The following is a 21,433-nucleotide window of genomic DNA, read 5'->3' on the forward strand; positions in this document are numbered from 1 at the left end:
AAGAGATTACTCTTTAACAAAAAGATACTTATTTATAGTAAGAATTATATTATATATGTTGAGGCTGACACCCAAGGACAGTAGATACAAGGGCCAGCATGATTGCCCCATAGCTGGAAGCCTGCTTCATGAGCGGAGGGGAGAAGGCAGATAGAATAGAGAAGGGATCACTAAGAAAATGATGGTTGGAAAAATCAGTCGGGATAGGAGATATGTGCTGAAAGTAGATAATGGGCCAAACATGATGACCTCTCAGTGTCTCTGTTGCAAACCATAATGCCCAAAAGTAGAGAGAGAGAGAGTATGGGGAATATTGTCTGTCATGGAGGCAGGGGGAGGGTGGGAAAGGGAGGGTATACCCAGGATATTGGTGGTGGGGAATGTGCCTGGTGGAGGGATGGGTGTTTGATCATTGTGAGATTGTAACCCAAACATGAAAGCTTGTAACTATCTCACAGTGATTTGATAAATTTTTTTAAAATTAAAAATTTTTTAAAAAAAGAATATGTGTCTGAAGAGAGAGGCTCAATTTAGAGCATGCTATTGTTTTACAGTCTCTGTTTTGTCTATTTAATGAATTATTGGTATCCAGCTCTGAAGTTGACACCTTTAATCATCAAAGGCTGGTGATGTGATGGCAATATGAGTCAAGGACCTCTTAGTTCTAGAAGATTAAGCAAGTAAGGATGAGGATTATGTCCCAGAGAAGTGAAAGCCCATCACTCAAATCCTTCCTGTCAGTATAAAATGGATAATTTCTCATGAGTGTGAAGACAATGAAGTGAGATTTCTCCACAAAAGGGCTAAGACACTCTCATTTTATATGCCTTATTCCTCACCTTCTCAAAAGCCACTAGCATTAAAACTAAATTTTTCATAACTAAAAGTCATTTATATCTGAGTAATTGACATAGATATATTTTAAATAAATAATTTATTAATATTTATTTTGTAATCTTTTTATTTTGGAATTTTGTAATTTCTAGGATCTAATAAAACCAATGAGGAACAATGGTTAGTATCACAAATAGTTAAGGTAGCAAAGAGCTAAGATACCACAGAAGGGGAAACCTTAAGAAAATAGTTTTTTTCCTGTGCTTTATCTCTTGCTAAGACATTCGTCCAATATATACTTTGACAAAAAGTTAAGTAATTTTCCATTTGAGTAGTTATAACAAATGATATCAAACTCTTGTTTATTTGTGTGGGCAAACTACTTGTAAATGTGAATGTGATTTTGGTATGTGCACATGTGCTCTTATGCATTCATAAGCCTGTGAAACAAACTTTGAAGATGCTGCCTATATTAATTCTGTCTGTAGACAACTTTCAGCCCCAATTTCTAACCCTAAGGTTATCAACGAAATAGACATAGCTACTATTTAAGATGCTTACTCTAAATTACTTTAATTCTACCAATATTTCTAAAATAGCATACTGTAGATAAGGAAAAAATATTTCATAATCCGGTTTAACATCAAAACTAGGTAGCATTAGGACACTTCTAGTCATTACAGTATTGTAATGCTTACTTTATGTGGTCCTGATACTATGAAGCTGTGTTACATCAATACATAGTATTCTGTCACAGACTCTCACTTAATCTTCGATAAAGGAGCAGGAAATGTGAAGTGGAACAAGGAAATCCTCTTCAACAAGTGATGATGGGAAAACTGGATAGCTCCCTGCAAAAAAATGAACACTCACCTCTGTCTAATGCTAGACACAAAAGTCAGATCAAAGTGGATTAAAGACCTCAATATCGGACCTGAATCCATAAGGTACATGGAGGAAAATGTAGATAGAGTCCTCCATGACATCAAAGCTAAAAGCATCTTTAAGAATGAAACACCGAGAGAAGCGGCAGGCATTCTGGTGAGCAACGTGGCCCGGAAAATGCTCTGGACCCAAATTGGGACCAACAACACCAGGGAGCCGGAAGGAGGAGGTGCAGCCAGCACACCTTCTCCAGATGGAGCCCTGGCGACACTGAGCAGCAACTAACACGGCTCCGGGATTTGGGACTGGGACACATCCGAGCTGCGCGGCCACTAACGTGGCCACGCGACCTTTTCTAAAACCTGAAAACATACAATCTTTTAATGGAAAACTAATTATCAAATGCTTCCTTAATAGGGTTATCTTGTTTGGGGGTATAACTCCCACAACAATAGTGAGTTTTGTGTTGAAATATGGAACGTAATCAAGGTGAAGAGAAAATGAAGTGAAATTCATCAGTTATACATTCGGGGTGGGGGGTGGGGGTATACCAGGGATTTGGGTGGTGGTATATGGACACTGGTGAAGGGATGGTGTTTGAATATGGTATAACTAAGACATAAACCTGAGAACTCTGTAACTTTCCACATGGTGATAAAATAAAATTAAAAAATAAAATAAAATAAAAAAGAATGAAACACCACTGACCAAGCAAGTGGAAACAAACATAAACCAATGGAATACATTAAACTAAGAAGCTTCGGCAATTCAAAAGAAACAGTGACTAAAATACAGAGAAAGTCCACAGAACGAGAAAAATTATTTACCCAACATCCATCAGATAAAGCGTTAATATCCAGGATATAAAAGACTGTACAACTGTAGAACTGTACAAGAAAAAAACCTCCTACCTCATCAAAAATGAGGAGAAGAAATAAACAGAAACTTCTTCAAGAAGAAACACAAATGGCCAAAAGGCACATGAAAAGATGCTCTTCATCACTAATAGTCAGGGAGATGCAAATCAAAACAGTACTGGCACACATCAATAAGAACAAGAACAACCAGTGCTGGTGTGGATGTGGGGAGAAAGGATCTCATTCTTTTGGTGGGAATGCTGACTGGTCCAGCCTTTTTGGAAAACAATATGGTCATTCCTCCAAAAACTAGAAATTGAGCTCCCATATGACCCAGAGGTACCATTCCTGGGACTATATCCCGAAGATGCAAAAAAAAACACATTAGAAATGACATCTTCACTTGTATGTTTATTGCAACACTGTTCACAATAGCTAGAATCTGGAAAAAACCCAAGTTCCCAAGAACAGATAACTGATTAAAGAAACTCTGGCACATCTACACAATGAAATACCATGCAGCTGTTAGAAAAAATGAAATCGTGATATTTGTATGTAAGTGGATGAACATGGAGAGTATCATGCTAAGTGAAATGAGTGAGAAAGACAGGGACAGACAGAATGACTGCACTCATTTGTGGTATATAAAGTATCATAATATGAGACTAACACCTAAGGACAGTAGAGATTAGGGCCAGGAGGATCACACCACGATTTTGAAGCTGGTCCCACATGCTGTGGAAAAGGCAGTTGGGATGGAGAAGGAACCAGTAGATGATGATTGGAGGGATGTCCCAAGATGGGAGATATGTGCTGAAAGTAGACCAAGGACCAAACATGATTGCCTCTTAATATCTGTATTGCAAATAATAACGCCCCAAACTAGAGAGAGTAAAAAGGATTGTATCTGCACAGAGGCAGGGAGTGGGATGGGGTGTAGGTGACAGGAAGGACACTGGGAACATTCATGTGCACTGGTGGAGGAATGGGTGCTCGAGCACTGTATGACTGAAATGGAATCATGCAAGTTTGTAACTGTACCTCATGGTGAAACAATAAAATTTATTAAAAAAATAAACTTGGTATGTTATAGAAATCCAGTTTATCCATTTATTCTAAGTTTTTTTTCTCATTTTGTGCCATATAGATTCTCAAAGTAACGTTTGATGATCTTCGAATTTCTGTGGTTTCTGTTGTGATGTCCCCTTTAATTTTTGATTGGTTTTATTAGGGTTCTTTCTCTGTTTCTTTGTGAGTCTTACTAGTTTATTTTTTTTATCAATCTCATCTATTTTTTCAAAGAGCAGGCTCTTGGTTTCATGGATCATTCAGATTGTTTTGGGGATTTCAGCTCATAAATTCTGCTCTGTTTTATTTTCTTCCTCCTTCCTGGTTTACACTGCTTTTGTTGATTCTTTTCTATGATCTTAAGCTATGAATCCAAGTTACTTTCATGAGCCCTTCTTCCTTCTTGAGCAATGTTTGCAGAGCTATATACTTTCCTTTTAACACTGCTTTTGCTGCGTTCCGTAATTTTGGTTTTTGTGTCCTCATTCTCATTTGTTTCAAGGAATCTTCTCCTCTTTAATTTTCTAAGTCAATGGTTTTCCAGTAGTGAGATGTTTAATTTCCAGGTGTTTAATTTGATTCTCCAATTATGTGAGTGATTAACTTCTATTTTCCGTGAAAAGATAGTTGATACTATTTCTACCCTCTTAATTTTATGGAGGTAATTTTTGTGATCCTGCATGTAGTCTATCTTGTAGAATGTCCCATGTGCACTGGAGTCTTCTCCAGTATTCAGCTTTTTTGGAATTCAGATTTTTTGGAATTTGTATATTCAGCTTTTGGGGAATGAAAATTCTCTCTATATATACTAGCTCCCTCTCTTCTATTCCACCCTTCAAAGCCAGAATTTCACTGCTGAGTTCTAGTCTCACTGATCTATCAAGTGACAAAGTTGTGTTGAAGTCTCCAACTATTATTGTGCTGCCACCAAGGTCCTCTTCGTAATCTATTAGTGTTGTTTTAAGTATTTTGTTGGTCCCTCATTCTGTGAATGTGTGATTTGATCCTGATTAACATACAACTTGGTTATTAGAAATGTCCTTTGTTGTCTCTTCTATCCTTTTTCAATCTGAAATCTATGTCATTGGATACTAATGTGGCCACTTCAGCCTTTTTCAAATAGTTATTTGCATAAAGAATTGTTTTCCAGCTTTTGACTTTAAGTCTGTGTTTGCTCTTTACTATTCAAATATGTTTCTTGTAGGTAGCAGAATATTGGATTCATTTTCTAATGCATTTTGCCACCCTGTGTCAAACACACAAACACATTGGTGTGTTTATACCATAGGCATTGAAATAGGTTATTATTATGGAGTTTTGGCCATCTTTCTTTAGAAGTTTGTTGTGTTTGTGGGACTTACGGTATTCTTCTTTCAACATTTTTTTTATTTTGCTTTTTGGGTCACACCTAGCAATGCTCAGGGGTTACTCCTGATTCTGCACTCAGGAATTACTCCTGGCGGTGCTCGGGGGACCATATGGGATGCTAGGAATTGAACTTGGGTTGCCCACATGCAAGGCAGACGCCCTACCCACTGTGCTATTGCTCCAACCCCCTCAACATTGGTTTTTAATCTATGAAGTTCCTGAACTGTTACTTGACCATGAAGTGGTGTTGTTTCATTCCTTCAAATCTGAATGAGTGACTAGCTGCTTAAAGTATTCTAGAAGAGGCCTTCATTTCATTAAATTATTTTTTTACTATATCCCACCATTGTCCGTGTGTCAAGAGATTTCATTCAAAAGGACTTCTGAAAATCTACTGGACACTCCTTTTTTATGTAATTTCCTTCTTTGATCTTGCTCCTTCAGTATTGTATCTCTATCTGTGGTTTTCGTCATTCTAATTAAGACATATCTTTGAGGCTTTTTATTGGGGTCTCTTTTAGCTGGGACCATTGGGGGTTTTGGATTTGGATGCCTGTCTTTTCCAACTCTGGGAACTTTTCAGCAAAACTGTCTTGTTGTTTTCTTATTGGTGTTGCCTTCCTGTCCCTCTGGACTCTGAGGATTCTTATATTGTTCTTCTTGAATTCATCCCATAGTTCTCTTGTCTGCCGTTATGTTATTCTGAGGTCTTGTCTGGAGGTTTTCTGCATCTCATCTTCAAGCTCACTGATTCTGTCTCAGCTGCTATTCCTCTACTGTTGAGGATGAGTTTTTCATTTAATATGCCAGTTATTTTACTAATGACACTTCTGTTTGTGGTTTTATTTCTGATTTCATATCTTTTTGTATTTTATTGGCTGTCTATTTGATTGTTTCTCTTATATTGCCTCTATTTTATTGTATATCTGTTCCACTGTTTCTCAAAGCCCATTACACATCCTCACTATTTCTTCTCTGAATTCCTTGTCAGAGAGATTATATGCTTGGGTATTCCTTGTTGAAGTTTCAGGGCTTCTATCTTAATGTCTCCTTGTGATGGGATTCTGTGCTGTTTTCCCATGGTTCCTGTGGTGATCTAAGGTGATTCCTTCTGATATACTATTAGTGTCCTCCACTCACTGTCTGAGTGCACTCAGGGGGAGCTTGATGGGTGGCGGTCACTTCTTTCCCCTTCTTTTTACTTTCTCTTTGTTGCTTCTGTCTAATTATGTGGAATCTCTTGTGCCAGTTCAGTGAATGTGTTCTTTGGCCTGAACTTACAGTTACTGTTTCACTAGTGTTGTGTTGTTTCTTGCACTCACCATTACTTTTATGGTTTTTGGAGAAGGGACAAATGCACTATTGGCCTAATGTGGTTGGGGTGGCCTGGCTACCCTGCTAAGAGTTCAGTATAAGAGGCCAGAAAACGGATCTTATGGACTCTAAAGGGGTGGTCACGTTTGAGGCTGCAAGTGGGGAAACCATACCCACTGCTGGTCTGATCTTTGAGAGGAACATTGGCAGAGTTCTGCGACCATCACTGTGTTCATTCAAATCCCTGGCTGCCGTCTTACCTTTGTTAGCGGGAAAACTTTTCCACACAGCATTCACGAAGATGATTTTCTACTCAGGGCTGGCTGCCTGAAGAAAATACTCATGGGCCGTTATTGCCTGCGGTCTCAGTATTCAGCATCGCCCATCAGCATGCTTGATAATTTTGATGAACTCAAGGACTTTCTTGGACTGTCTGTCAGAGCATGTGAATTTCTTTATTTTCCCATTGAGCTTAGTGGTTTGTGAGTGCTAACAGTGGAGCTTTATACTCTTGATTATCTTCCCTGGATCATCTAAACAGTTCCATGAATATCTGAGTACTGACCTGATTTGTGGTTTCATGCTGTCTACTACTATGCCTCTGTCCTATTTCCATTACTCTACCATGTCATTTCAACAGGATAGGCAGTTTCTGATCAGGTGCTGGGGACCCATACTTTAAATTTTTACATTTTTACATGCATTTAATTGTCACTAATCCCACCATCAGAGTACCAGTACAAAATATCACTCTACTTATTTCTCTCAAATTGCTCTCTTTTCCCCCCATTGTTTGCATCAAGTTTAGGAATTGGTTATGTTAGTTCTTTTGTTTTGTAGCTCATTGTTTATTTACTTTAGTTTAAGACCCATACATTTTGACCCAAAGGGAATAATTTTATATTTTCATGCACAGTGGTGGATTTTGAGTATGCATAACATATCTTTATCCAGCCTCCTGTTGATGAATCTCATATTATAATGACATTTCATACCAAATTGTGTGTGAAATAGTTCAATTTTAATATTTTTCTGCAAACATATGTTGAAAAAAAGTGCAGGGAAACCTAGTAACTACAGTTTTCTTGTTATTCAAGGAAGTAATATATTGTTGGAGTATTAGACCACTTCCTAGGCTGCTGTAAATACTGTTCAATTTAAAACAAGTAAAAGCACAAAACACTGAATAAAATATTATCTATATAATTTTCATATACAAATTTTTTTCTGGGCTAGAGCAATTGCACAGCGGGTAGGGCATTTGCCTTGCACGGGGCCAACCTGAGTTCGATTCCTTTGTCCCTCTCGGAGAGCCCGGCAAGCTACTGAGAATATCTAGCCCACACAGCAGAGCCTGGCAAGCATATGTGGCGTATTCCATATGCCAAAAACAGTAACAACAAGTCTCACAATGGAGACGTTACTGGTGCCCGCTCAAGCAAATCAATGAGCTAGGAGATGACAGTGCTACAGTGCTGTACAATTTTCAAGTCTGTTGTTAGAAATTATCCATTGTTGGAATTATAACCCATGTAGGGGACAAAGCAGAGTTTGAATTCCACTCAGTGGTTCAATCACGAGGTACGTGCTCTGTTTGGGGTAGTCCAGGTTTGATCTTTACTATTTCTCGGTCTCCTGAGCACCACCATGATGTGGCCTAAAACCAAACAACCTAATAAATATTTAAAAATCCACTTAAGCAAGAAATAATTTATTGAGAATAGAGATTATAATCCAGGGTCACAAATAAAGTAGTTATAAGAAAGTTTCGTTATAGGCAGGATGCACATGAGTTTTAAAAGATTATGCAGGGGATTTACCTAATTTTGCTTGTCATTTGTTTGAACCTTTTGGATTGACAGGATTCATTGGGCAGAACAATGCGATGTTGGGTATTTTGCAAAATATGAAAATAGTGTCATGTCTTTCCTAATCAATATGAAATGAATTAAGAATTGCTATTCCTTTTGTAGCAACCAATACAGAGAAAAAGTAAGTTGGTATTCTTCAATATTTGGTGAAAAGAATAAATTGAGTAATCTTTCTGATTTAGGCTTGTTGGTTTTTCACTTAGAGGTTTCAACATGCATTTGGGACAAGACAGAATTTTGTTGACACAAAGTGATTTCAAATCCACAGGCTCTTGACTTGATCCGTACTGGTATACTGCTCATTGTTTAACGTGAGGATTGTTGACCACTGTAATAGCCATTCTTTAGCCTGTGAGCTTATCTTTTCATAGGAGATGGCCAGAGTATTGTGTGTGTGAGCAAGAGAGAGAGAGACAGAGACAGAGAATGAAACAGGCAGAGACAGACATAGAGAAACAGAGACAGAGACAGAGAATGAGACAGACAGAGAGAGACAGAGAGAGACAGAGATGGACAGAAACAGAGAGATTCTGTAAAATAAAGATCAGTCAGTCCCTGCCCGTTACATCCCCAGATAAGACTCAAGTTCCAAAGTAGTTTCATCATACTGGGGGAATGTCTCTGATATGGATTGGAAGAACCAAACACACCCCCACCTTGAACTTTGGGATATTTTAGTAATAGAGTAAACTTGCAGTGAACAAAACTGAAATATTTAATTTTTATGTTACACACTTGCCCAAGGACTTGCAGGGTGTCATTAAGGTTTGGAGAAGGGAAGAAGAGTGGTGGGCATCAGGAAAGAAAGTTGAAAAAGAACCTTATTTAGAGATCTTCCTCTTAACAAAGGAAGTGGACAAAGAAATCAAGGCTGGGCTAAAGTGATAGCACACTGGGTAGGGCACTTGCCTTGCATGTGGTCAACCTAGGTTTGATCCTTGGCACTCCACATGGTCCTCTGAGCCTGACAGCAGTGATCTGAGTGCAGAGCCTGAGTGTTGTGTGATGTAACCCAAAAGCCAATCAATCAATTAATAAATGGCATAAGTAATGTTATGATCCTTTGTTAACCTAAATATATTGACATGAAATATTTTGAGTCCACAAGTCTAGTGGACCCCACGCTGTTCAACAGCAGTGTGAGTATGAAAATTCCCATGATTTTACTTTCTTTCTTTCTTTCTCATTCCAGATTTAAGAAAATAATTCCAATCCCAGAGCAGAGCATGGTTCAGATGTTGTGCCGCCTTCTTGAATGCATGCTGACCACAGAAGACATCTCTACAGACTGCCCCAAGGAAACTTATGAGCTTTATTTTGTGTTTGCTGCTATCTGGGCTTTCGGTGGAGCAATGGTCCAAGATCAGGTAAGAGATTATGCTAAAGTTACCACTCATATGCAAGTCTACAGTGGCAAAACCTGAGACTTCAGCAAAGATTTGAATACAAGACAGTTAAATAACAGAATTAATATGAAGGCATTCAACTATTTATAGCTTTCTACCCATTGTTCTCCTAAAGGCAGTTGTTCCCATAGAAGGGCCTCATAACAAACAGAAGAGAAAGGTCTTTTCTTTTTTGAGTTAGTAAGTCTATACTGATTACCTGAAGAGTTGCAGCTTGTAGTTCAAACAACAGGAGATATAACTGCACTACTTTTTATAATGATGTGTGATCAAATGATGTATATAGATGGAATGATGCCATATGTATGTCTTAGTGTGAGTTTTGACTGCTTTAGACTTCTAAAAATCTTCCAGAATAAGCTTGTACCACTTTGTACTAGGTAAGAGTTAACCATCACATATCTGTAGTCTAAAATTCAGAGCTCTTTATAGACATTTGAACCAAAAGTTAATTGGCATCTAGGGAGAAGAAATCAAAACAGCATTATCTCTGGGTACTAGCATGCTTGGCTTAGAATACATTCTTGCCTTCTTACAGTTTTTTTAACCTTTTAATCCAAAAAATTGCAATTATAAGTATTTCATGGACCAACTTTTAAACTGATTCTGGTTATCATACAATTAGCCTATAGAGATCAAGAAGATTAGTTCAGGTTATGAATTACAATTCTGCCACTCTCTGGAGGCCCTGGACAAATAATGATTCTCTCTACCTAACTCTTACCCATATATCCAAAGGAAATGAGGATTATTGTAATTACTAGAATGGTAGTAGGGTTTAAATAAATGGATAGTTTACAAATCACCCAACAGTAGTTTATGGAAGATACTTAAAATAATACTGGCAAACATACATACATATACATACATATTATTCTTTTCCTACCACAAATATTCAGTTTCATAGATATATTCTCTCACAACACTAGATCAAACTAAACTGTAATTATATGGGAGCTACAACTTACTTTCTGGTATTAATTGGCTTTGGGAAATTTAAGAAAATAGAGGTAAAAATTTATACACCCCCTAAGTCAGAATCATGTTGTAGGAATTCAAAATTAAGATGAGCAATTAATTTTGAAGCATCTATTTCTTTATCCTCTTCACAGACTCAGATTGTAATGTACATACCACTACTAGTCACTCCCTAACATATTCCCAGGGCTCAAAACTCATAGAGGAACTCACATAAGCTTCGTCTCTTTTTCCTGATGCTGACGGGAAAGGGAGAATCTTCAAAGAGCATAAGGATACCGTAGGGAGTTTGATATCTGAAGATTTTATTCTATTTATCATTCCTTAGAACCTGTTCATGGATTATTTCTTAGTGAGCCTTCTGTTTCTTTTTTGAGGCAAGGAAGCAATGAGTCAAATGGGATAGATTTTCAAGTCTTGCTAAATTCTCAGTCTTGCTAAAGTACATTTATATACCAAATAAGCACAGATTATTGCTGGTCCTCAAATGCAGTCCTAGATCTTTTAGCCTTTGAAAGGTCAGGCAGCAATTACTGCTGGCTTCTCTCTCTTTTTCACTGTTGTGGAGCAAGCAGAGAGAATAAGAATCAACATATTTGATCAATTTTTCTCTCTGTGTAGAAAATTTAAATAGCTCAGCGGCTTTTAGATGGTCAGAGCAAAGCATCTCCTCAGGGGTCTGGGCTCTGGAGTACAGACAACCATGCAGAAGACCAGGGAGAAAGCTTTTAGCAGCAGGAGTTGTCCAATCCCCCGACCCCCAACACACACTCACCACCACCCTGCACACTCACAACCAGCAATAAAGCCAAATACCAAAAAATAGTGCTAGAAATTGAAAAATAGGAAGTTAGCCAAAACGTTCACATCAGAAACCCTATGTTCTTATATTAAAAAGCTGCCATTACATTACAGCAAAGGAGAAATAAAAATGGAGCTTATATCTGAGTAGAGAATCAGGAAGGAAGAAGAAAAAGGAAAGAAGGGAGGGAGGGAGGGAGGGAGGGAGGAAGGAAGGAAGGAAGGAAGGAAGGAAGGAAGGAAGGAAGGAAGGAAGGAAGGAAGGAAGGAAGGAAGGAAGGAAGGAAGGAAGGAAGGAAGGAAGGAAGGAAGGGAAGGAGGAAGGGAGGGATGGATGGAGGGAGGGAGGAAGGAAGGAAGGAAGGAAGGAAGGAAGGAAGGAAGGAAGGAAGGAAGGAAGAGAGGGAGGAAGGAAGGAAGGAAGGAAGGAAGGAAGGAAGGAAGGAAGGAAGGAAGGAAGGAAGGAAGGAAGGAAGGAAGGAAGGAAGGAAGGAAGGAAGGAAGGGAAGGAGGAAGGGAGGGATGGAGGGAGGGAGGAAGGAAGGAAGGAAGGAAGGGAGGAAGGAAGGAAGGAAGGAAGGAAGGAAGGAAGGAAGGAAGGAAGGAAGGAAGGAAGGAAGGAAGGAAGGAAGGAAGGAAGAGAGGGAGGGAGGAAGGAAGGAAGGAAGGAAGGAAGGAAGGAAGAGAGGGAGGGAGGAAGGAAGGAAGGAAGGAAGGAAGGAAGGAAGGAAGGAAGAGAGGGAGGGAGGGAGAGAGGGAGGGAGGGAAGGAGGGAGGGAGGGAGGAAGGAAGGAAGGGAGGAAGGAAGGAAGGAAGGAAGGAAGGAAGGAAGGAAGGAAGGAAGGAAGGAAGGAAGGAAGGAAGGAAGGAAGGAAGGAAGGAAGGAAGGAAGGAAGGAAGGAAGGAAGGAAGGAAGGAAGGAAGGAAGAAGTATTCTAACCAAACAGTTTTCAGTGATGACTAAGAATTAACCCTCAAAAGCAAATGATCTCTGTGAACACCAGTTTAGGGAATTGAAAGTAGTGATAAATTGTAATTTGTAATATGTTCTAGAGGTATAACCCTTTGTACCTTTGCTTTTTCATATATAAAAAAGGAATTACTTTTACTATCCAAGGTAATTTAGAGCATTATAATACCAAATTATGTCTGCTAAACTTGGTGTAATCAAAGTCAGAATGCAGTAAGGGGGTCCAAGGAATTTTATATTCAAAGGAAATGAGAATTTTTCTATCTACTAAGATCATTGCTGAAGTGACACATCGTGTTGAACTGAACAAGGGCATTTAGTTGACTTGGTAAAGGTGACCTTATCTTACAGTTCAATTATAGTTTAAAGTAAGGTCAAAGAGCCAAATTACAGGAGAAAGAAATGATGTTCCTATAGTATAGTTAATGACCTGTCTGAGAAACCAACCAAGTGTAGAGTCCTTCTGTCAGAAAGACCAGTAAGCCTTTCTTCTGCTTTTAGACTTTAGAACTTAGCTCTTAAAGGACCCTTAGTAAACTTCTCTATCTTTATTTTACTATTACAGAAAGTCTGAGGTTCAGGAAGAAGTGACATTCTTTTTACTTAACACTCTATGCTGCCAAGTGTCAATAGTCACTATTTCATTTATTGCATCTTTGACTACTGTCTGGGAAATGGCTGTTTTTGGTCATCTAAGTGATAGTTGTTTATCTCTCAACAAGTGCTTTGTTGTCTTTTCCACCTGTGATCACAGGTTCCCACTATCCCCTGTTTTCTTTCATTTCATTTCTCATCCATCCAATGTGACATGGCCCACATGTGCCAATACAGGGAGCCTTAGACACAAGGACTAGTAGGGACATTCCTGTAAAGCTTGGCCTTGTCTGTACTTATTATCAGCGGCCATGAACTTTATGGAGGAACTGTGCATGTAGCAGACCTGTACCGCTTGATGGAACTCACCCTCACCTTCTCCTTGATGCCAGCGCAGCCTGTTTAAATGTTTTAAGCTCTAGAGAACACTCTCTCCTGACCTCCTTGTTTTGGCAGCTCATGGACTACCGAGCAGAGTTCAGCAAGTGGTGGCTAACAGAGTTCAAGACAATTAAGTTTCCTTCCCAGGGAACCATATTTGACTACTACATAGACCCAGAGACCAAGAAATTTGAACCCTGGTCCAAGCTCATCCCTCAGTTTGAATTTGACCCTGAGATGCCTTTGCAGGTGAGTGGTTGAATAACCAAAGGCATATAGTGGCCCCAAGGATCTGCAGTTTTGGTGTCTTTGATAGTTTTGTTAGTATCTAAGAATTTGGGCCTTGATAAGAACTAGTTATGTTCTAGCTACTTGTCTTTTCAAGTAAGTAATAGCTTTTAGCAGCAGGAATTGTCCAATTCCCCCGACCCCCATGATGAGATCGTAAGAACACTATAGCCTAGTTAATGATTACTAGCTCACACGCACATCTGGACATAAAGAGGAGACACATTGGGGTAGAAGGCTGTAAGTCACGTTAGAGAGCCACTGCAATACAGACAGAGATGATACGGAAGAAGGATTTGTTCTTACCCGTAGTACCACTTTATGGACAATTTCACATCACTGTTAAAGACAGTCCTGAATGAACTTCTCACTGCCAGCAGGATTCCCTCTTCTACAAAGATCCAGAACAGGTTGTGGTACATTTGTTTCTCCCACAAACTCTTGGCACTTTCGTCGTGTTCCCATTCCAGGCTTGTTTGGTGCATACAAGTGAAACCATCCGAGTGTGCTACTTCCTGGAGCGACTTATGGAGCGGCGGCAGCCGGTCATGCTGGTGGGAACTGCAGGCACAGGGAAGTCAGTGCTGGTGGGAACCAAGCTGGCCAGCCTGGATTCCGAAGAATACTTGGTGAAAAACGTGCCATTTAACTACTATAGCACATCTGCAATGCTGCAGGGTAAGGAACCCAGAGTATGTGGAGAAGGGGCAGGGTGGGGAGTGTCTGACTAGGGTAGACAGCAAGTATCTGTTAATATGAGCAACACCCAGGAGCCCAACACTGTGACTCCCCTTACATTCTTCTTAGCTCCCCACTTTGTCTCTTCCACAGTGCCTCTGCTTCACCTGCTCCCCTTAGCAATGTCCTCTTTTCCCATGGCATCGCTCTAGATTCTTTTCTGATCTTTACACTCCTCCAAGATGGAGTACTCACAGTCAAATAATTTGATGACAAAACTGGAAATCCTTTCAGAGACTTGCTCAGGCTTGGAGTCTTTTAGCTATGAGGTGTCCCCAAAGATGGCTTCATTGCTTATGTTTTATATAAGGGGGAATTGAGATTCAGGCAAAAATATGTGGTTTTTAAGTCACTGTCACTGTCACTGTCATCCTGTTGTTCATCGATTTGCTCGAGCGGGCACCAGTAACATCACCATTGTGAGACTTGTGATTTTTAAATATCAACAAAAAACAGCAAATTTACATGGCATGCCTCAGTCTTCTGATGACTTGGAGTGGGCTTTTATCTTTGTGTTTACACACTGAGTAGATATAGATATGGACCCTGGGATATTGTGTTATAGTCAGAGGTAGAAAGTATGCTTTATTTTCCCTTCACAAATAATCTCCTCTTACCTATAGTAAGGCCTCCTTGGATATAGAGTCATCCTGTATATTTATCACAGAAATGACTTTTTTTGCCTGACCTGGTGGTACTCAAAAGGCTTCTCCTTGTTCCATATTCAGAGATCACATATAGCTTAAAGGAATATGAATTGCTGAAATGAAACACATGTCCCAATATGCAAAGCAAGTGTTCTGCCAAGATCTATATCCCTGCCCTTCATCGCTGGCCCAGAAATGTCTTTCTTAAAGGAAACCCCTAAGTCAGCTTTCCAACATGAGAGTGTCATGGCTGAGAGGAGTGGCGTGATGAGTGCTCAGCTCTCGCCTCCACGCGGGTCTGCCCTCCAGAGCCCTGGTCAGGGCAGGGCTCCTGCTCCCTTTCCTAGCTTGTGGTCATGTGGTATGTGAGATTGTGCTTTGGGAGTTCGGAGATGTGAGGCAATTAGTCAATTTCTCGCCATTGATTCTCCGTGCTGCCTAGTTCTGGTGGAAGAGCCTTCTGGAAACCTGGCACCTACCAGTCAAAAGATTCTTCTAGACCCAGAAGGAACTTAAATTTAGGGGTTTTTCGGATGTGTGTTGAGCTAGGGTCAAGTGGATGAGGGGCTTTGTTTTCACTGCTTTGGGATTTGGCATCACTGCCTGTTTTGTGGGGAGGGGGTGTGGCTGCTTTCTCTTCACTACCTTCCCATGGAAAAAAATTGTCCCCTCCTCCCTGGACCAAACTGAGCTCTGCCCTGCACAGAACTGAAATGTCACAGCTTGCTCTGGAAACCGTATCGGAGTCCCCTCCCCATCTTTAATTTTGCTATAGTAATTAATAACGTCCTTGTAATAGAAATAAAATTTGTACTTGGAGTTCAAAAGAGAGGGAGGGAGGGAGAGAGAGAGAGAAAGAGAGAGAGAGAGAGAGAGAGAGAGAGAGAGAGTGGTATGGCAGTGCTGGGAAAAGCCCCTTCCCGGTCATGGTTTATCCACTCCCCAGTGAAATTCAAAATCCACCGAAAGGAAGGAATTCAGTATTTTAACTGCTTTCATATATAAGCCAAAGTCTTCAGTACAATATTGAAAATGAGAGTTTCCTCTTTTGGCACATTATCCAGGTTTTATGCCAACAGACTTAAAAATCAGTCTTCATTATGACCACAGTTTGATCAGCATAACCATTTTTTTTAACTTACCCAGTTTTTCTGTGGCCTTTGCCCATTCTGATCCTCAGAATCAACCATCTCCAAAGTGGTATTGTCATCAAAATACTTCCTTTAATTCTCATCTTCTTTCTGTACCATTTGCAAACCCTCCTGGAGGAAGGGTCCCTCCACGTCTCATGTGGAAGCAGTACTGTCTAATTCTTTCTTTCAGGAGGTTTAGGAGATCTGCAAACTACTTCGCATGATACTAGGCCAGATGGTTTAATGTTCAGGTTCAGCAACATGGTACTGTTTGGATCCAGGTGTTCTGAGGTCCATGAAGTATCAGGGTTCAAACTCAGGTTCCTGCCTTGCAAGGTGTGCACTCGTGACCATAGGTTATTGTAAAAAAACGTAAATGCATCCGCACACAGAAGGGGTGATGTGAGTTTTTGGACTCTCGGGGCAGCTCTCTCTCTCTCTCTCTCTTTCTCTCTCTCTCTCTCTCTCTCTCACCGCTCATGTTCAGTGCTCTCAAGACACTGCGTATGGACCAGATCAGGATGGCTCCTCCTTTGTGCTCTGCTTCTGTGTGTGCTGCGGTGCTCTCTTCTGTCTGTCTCTCTATCTGTCTCTGTCTCTGTAGTCTCTCCTCTGGTCTCTTCCAACCTCTCTCTGTCTCTGTCGTCTCTCCTCTGGTCTCTGCCAATCTCTCTTTTTTTGATCTCTCTCTCTCCAGAGTTCTTCTGCTTCTCTCTGGAGCCCTACTCACTGTCACTTCTGACTCTGACCCTTACTTCTGACTCTGATCTGATTCTCTCTCGCTCTGTGCTCTTTCTTTCCCCTGCTTCTGGCTTCGATGACTCCCTGATTCTCTTTTGCTTTGTGCTCTGCTTCTGTGTCTTCTCCCCTACTTCTCTTACAGTTTTAGTTTATATAGCAATCATAGGGTGGTGACGCAAAATTGGGTTGAACATTAACAAATAAACAAAGTGGAGTAAAACCACTCCTCCAGGAGATTAACTCAAGGTCAAAATCTCATCTAAAGAGATTACTCTGAATTACCATGAGATCTACTTATGGGTGGGATCCCATCCAGGGTGTGTCGCTTTCTTCTTTCCTCAGCTAGTAATCCACTTAGTTATTTGTAGTAAATCTGCTTCTAATATTTCTAGCAATGTCATTCTGTATGAGCACAGTAAGAGATAAACCAAACTTAAAGTTTGGTTCTTCCTGAGGACATCTCACTATATATTTCAGACCACAGTTCTCAGGTCAGGTTAGTCTTCCTAACCCCAGCAGAGTACTAGTTTCGTCGTTACTTTGGATCATGATAGCATTTATCCATGACCATGCTCTCAACTTATAGTTGAGTATTGTGGCGCTTTGGCCTGGCCCATTTTGATGCCAGGGCAGCTCACAGCTTGCCCTGGGTCCATTCTGTCCCTTGTCAGACCCTGCTTTTGGGGGTGCTAGGAATTAAGGGCAACTGAGTTGAGAAAGCAGATACCCAGGAGTAAATATTATTGGAGTAAATAATCTCTCAAGTTACAAAGCATAATATTAACTGTCTTCCTCTGTCCATGCAGAAAGGACATTGCTTTAAGGCAAACTAAGTTCACTGCGGCAAGGCTGAAAGGACAAACCCAATGTTATCCTACAGGTTTTCTCTCTGACCTCTCTGCAATCTATTACAGACGTTATGTGCATGAACTTTTTGATAGAGCTTCATGTTTCTGTCAGTGAAAGGAAACTTCATACTTTTCCAAACAATGCTCTTTTTCAAACTTAATCCACTACTAAGCTGATAATATTTACATCTCTCTCTAACTCCTGTAACTGATTGTAGTTCCCACGTGAATGTAATACCTGACAAAGTGAAAGTGAAACTAGTGATAAATATTTGAATTGGAACTGTACTAGCTTGTCAATGATATTTTCTATTTTAATACCACTATTTTTTTATGTTCTTTACAGTGTCAGCAGCTGCAGTTAGGTTTAACTGTTTTATACCTTTATATTCGAGCCTTAAAAGAAAAAAGCACAATCAACAAAACAAATCAAGCTTCGAATATCATTTGTTTTTTGCTTGTGAGCCACACAACATATTGGCAATCAAATTGCCAATATGATTGCCAATTTCTGTAGTATTCTGTAGTATTCCCAACATGATCTTTAGGATTCCAGTATAATATCAAGAAATTGGAAAGAGATACAGCACTCACTATTTTATAGTTTCTTCTTTATAAAGACAAAATATAAAAATATGTAACTATTATAAAATGTGAGGAGATTGTATTAAATATAATTTGGATATATTGCTTTAAATATTAATTTTTTATTTGTGTAATTTATTGAATTAAAATATGATGTAGTTTATTTTGTGATTTTCTTAACCACTCTGATGTACACTTCTCTCATACTGCCGGGCAGCTTTCATGCGTCCAACACTTCACCGCTTGCCCACCACCCCTTTGCCTCAGCATCCCCACCCACTCTCTGTCTCATTACTCCGGTAAATTCCCTTCTTTATACCGGTCTTTAGACTTTGTTACTTTGGGCCATTTCTTATTTCCTTACTATGTTTTTTTTTAAATGTTATGTATGAGGGGTGATCATTTTATATTACTTATTTCACTTTTCTTGTCTGACTTCACTCATACATAGCAACAAATCACGATTCAAATATATATATATATATATATGTATGTCTATAGCATATACATAATAGTATTCCATTGTGTATAAAGGAACCATAATTCCTTTATCCAGTCATCTGTTCTTTTGGACACAGGTGTTTAAAGGTTTTGGCTAATGTAAATGGTACTGCAGTGAATATAGGACTGCTTATCTTTTCTGAGTAGCATTTTTGGGCCCTTGAATTAGATACCTATAAAGCATATCCTTCAAGAACATGAAAGAAGTGGTTAAGAGGACAAAGAACCTCTGGCTCCAGGCACATCTTTTCAACTCCACCGTTCTTCCTGCACTAACATATGCCTCAAAGACCTGGGCCCTATGAAAACAGGATGAGAATGCTATTCGGGTATCCCAAAGAGAAATCAAAAGAGCTATGCTAAGAGTATCACATTTCACTCAAGTGAGAGAAGGAATCCAGAGTTCCAACCTCCATCAATGGTCAAGAATCAGGGATGCTGTCTCATTTGCCAAGGTGTCGAAAATCAGAGGGGCCAGACACATAAGGCGATTCAGAGACAATCGCTGGACTAGAGCTGTGACTGGATTCCACGGGATGTCAAAAGACTGAGTGACCGCCCACCAACAAGATGGTCAGACTTCTTTGTTAAAACCCTGAATGAACGATTCTAGGAGTTTTTTGGTGGAAGTTTTAGGGTTCTCTAAATATAGTATCATGTTATCTGCAAATAGTGAGAGCTTGACTTCTTCTTTTCTATCTAGATGCCCTTAATGTCTTTTTATTCCCTAACTGCTAAGTAAATACTTCCAGAAATATATTGAATAGAAGTGGCAAAATGGGCAATCTTGTCTTGTCCCTCATCTTAAGTCTTTTAGTTTTGCCTCATGAGAATAATGCTTGCTGTGAGTATGTCATGGATGGCTTTGACTATATGGAAGAAAGTTCTTTAGATTTCCATTTTGTTGAGGGTTTTCATCATGAAAGGGCAAGGGACCTTATCAAAGGCTTTCTCTGCATCTATTGATATGATCATATGGTTTTTATCTTTTCTTTTGATATGATGAATTATGTTGATTGACTTGCAAATGTTAAACCATCCTTGCATCCCCAGGACAAATCCCACCTGGTCATGATGTGTGATCTTTTTGATGAGCTGATGGATTATATTTCCTAATATTTTTTTGAGCATCCTTGTTACTGTCTTTTTCATGGATTTTGGTCTGTAATTTTGTTGTTGTTGTTGTTGTTGTTGTTTGTGGTGTATCTGTCTGATTTGGGTATCAGAGCAATATGTGCCTCATAGAAATTTTTTGGGACTTTTTCTGTTTCTTCAATTTCCTGGAAAAGCTTGGAAAGGACTGGAAATAGGTCCTCTTTAGAGGTTTGGAAGAATTCAGTAATGAATCCATCAGGACCTGGGCTTTTGTTGGGGGGGGAAGAATTTTAATAACTGTTTCAATTTCCTCAATAGTGAGAGGTCTATTCAGGTATTCCAAGTCTTCTTAGTTTAGCTTTGTGAGGTTATAAGAATCCAGGAATTAATCCATTTCTTCAAAGTTCTCTTGTTTCATGGCATACAGATTTTCAAAGTAATCTCTAATAATCTTTTGAATTTCTGTGCTTTCAGTTTTGATGTTCCCCTTTTCATATCTGATTCAGTTTATTAGGGTTCTTTCTCTTTCTCTTTCTTTGTGAGTCTTGCCAGTGATTTATCAATATTGTTTATTTTTTCAAAGAACCATCTATTGGTTGCAATCTTTTGGGTTGCTTTTTGGGGTTCCAGCTCATTGATTTCTGCTCTGAGTTTTATTATTTCTTTTCTTCTGCCCGTTTTGGGTTCCTTTTGTTGGTCATTTTCTAAGATCTTAAGCTGTGAAGTCAAGTCATTTATGTGGTTCCTTCCTTGATGCCTAATGAATGCTTCCAGAGCTATAAAAATTTCCCCTTAAAACTGCTCTAGCTCTGTCCCACAAGTCCTGGTAGCTCTTGTCCACATTCACATTTATTTCCACAAATCCTTGTTTTCTTCTTTGATTTCCTTCTAACACACTGGTTGCTCAGCAGTAAGCTATTTAATTTCCAGTTGTTTTATTTGATTCTCCATTTTTTCTGTGTGATTAACTTCTATCTTCAGTGTATCATGTACTGAAAAGACAGGTGATACAATTTCTGTCTTCTTAATTTTATTGAGGTACGTTTTGTGGCCCAGCATGTGGTATAGCTTGGAAAATGTTCCATGTGCAGTGTCCCTGTATATATCTACTAGCCCTTCTCTTCTATTTCTTCCCTCAGATAAAGTAATTTCCTTGCTAAGTTTTAGTCTCGTTCTTTCAAGAGGTGGCAAGGTGGTGTTGAAGTCTCCGACTACTATTTTATTGCTACCAGTGTCCTCCTTGAAGTCTATTAGCAGTTGTTTTAAGTGTTTTGCTAGCTCCTCATTGGGTGCATATATGGACTTTTTAAAAACTTTTTATTAGTGAATCACTGTGAGGTACAGTAACAGACTTACAAACTTTCATGCTTGCATTTCAGTCACACAATTATCAAGTACCCATCCCTCCACCAATGCCCCTTTTCCACCACCAATGGTCCCAGCATCCCTCCCACCACCCCCTCCCCATTCCCCCCCAATTCCACCCCGCCTCTGTGGCAGGGCATTCTCTTTTGTTCTCTCTCTCTTTTT

General features: G+C 39.6%; 1 protein-coding gene across 1 annotated transcript in view; it reads left to right on the forward strand.

Moving 5' to 3' along the window:
• Positions 1–21,433, forward strand: part of DNAH9 (dynein axonemal heavy chain 9) — a 570,390-nt gene that overhangs the window by 258,953 nt on the left and 290,004 nt on the right. Inside the window, exons 36-38 of the mRNA XM_055143580.1 lie at positions 9,390–9,564; positions 13,403–13,576; positions 14,086–14,293. Of these exons, the coding sequence (XP_054999555.1) occupies positions 9,390–9,564; positions 13,403–13,576; positions 14,086–14,293 (557 nt within the window). The remainder of the gene's footprint in view (positions 1–9,389; positions 9,565–13,402; positions 13,577–14,085; positions 14,294–21,433) is intronic.

The sequence above is a fragment of the Sorex araneus genome, chromosome 6, assembly GCF_027595985.1.
Source record: "Sorex araneus isolate mSorAra2 chromosome 6, mSorAra2.pri, whole genome shotgun sequence".
Classification (NCBI taxonomy): Eukaryota; Metazoa; Chordata; class Mammalia; order Eulipotyphla; family Soricidae; genus Sorex; species Sorex araneus.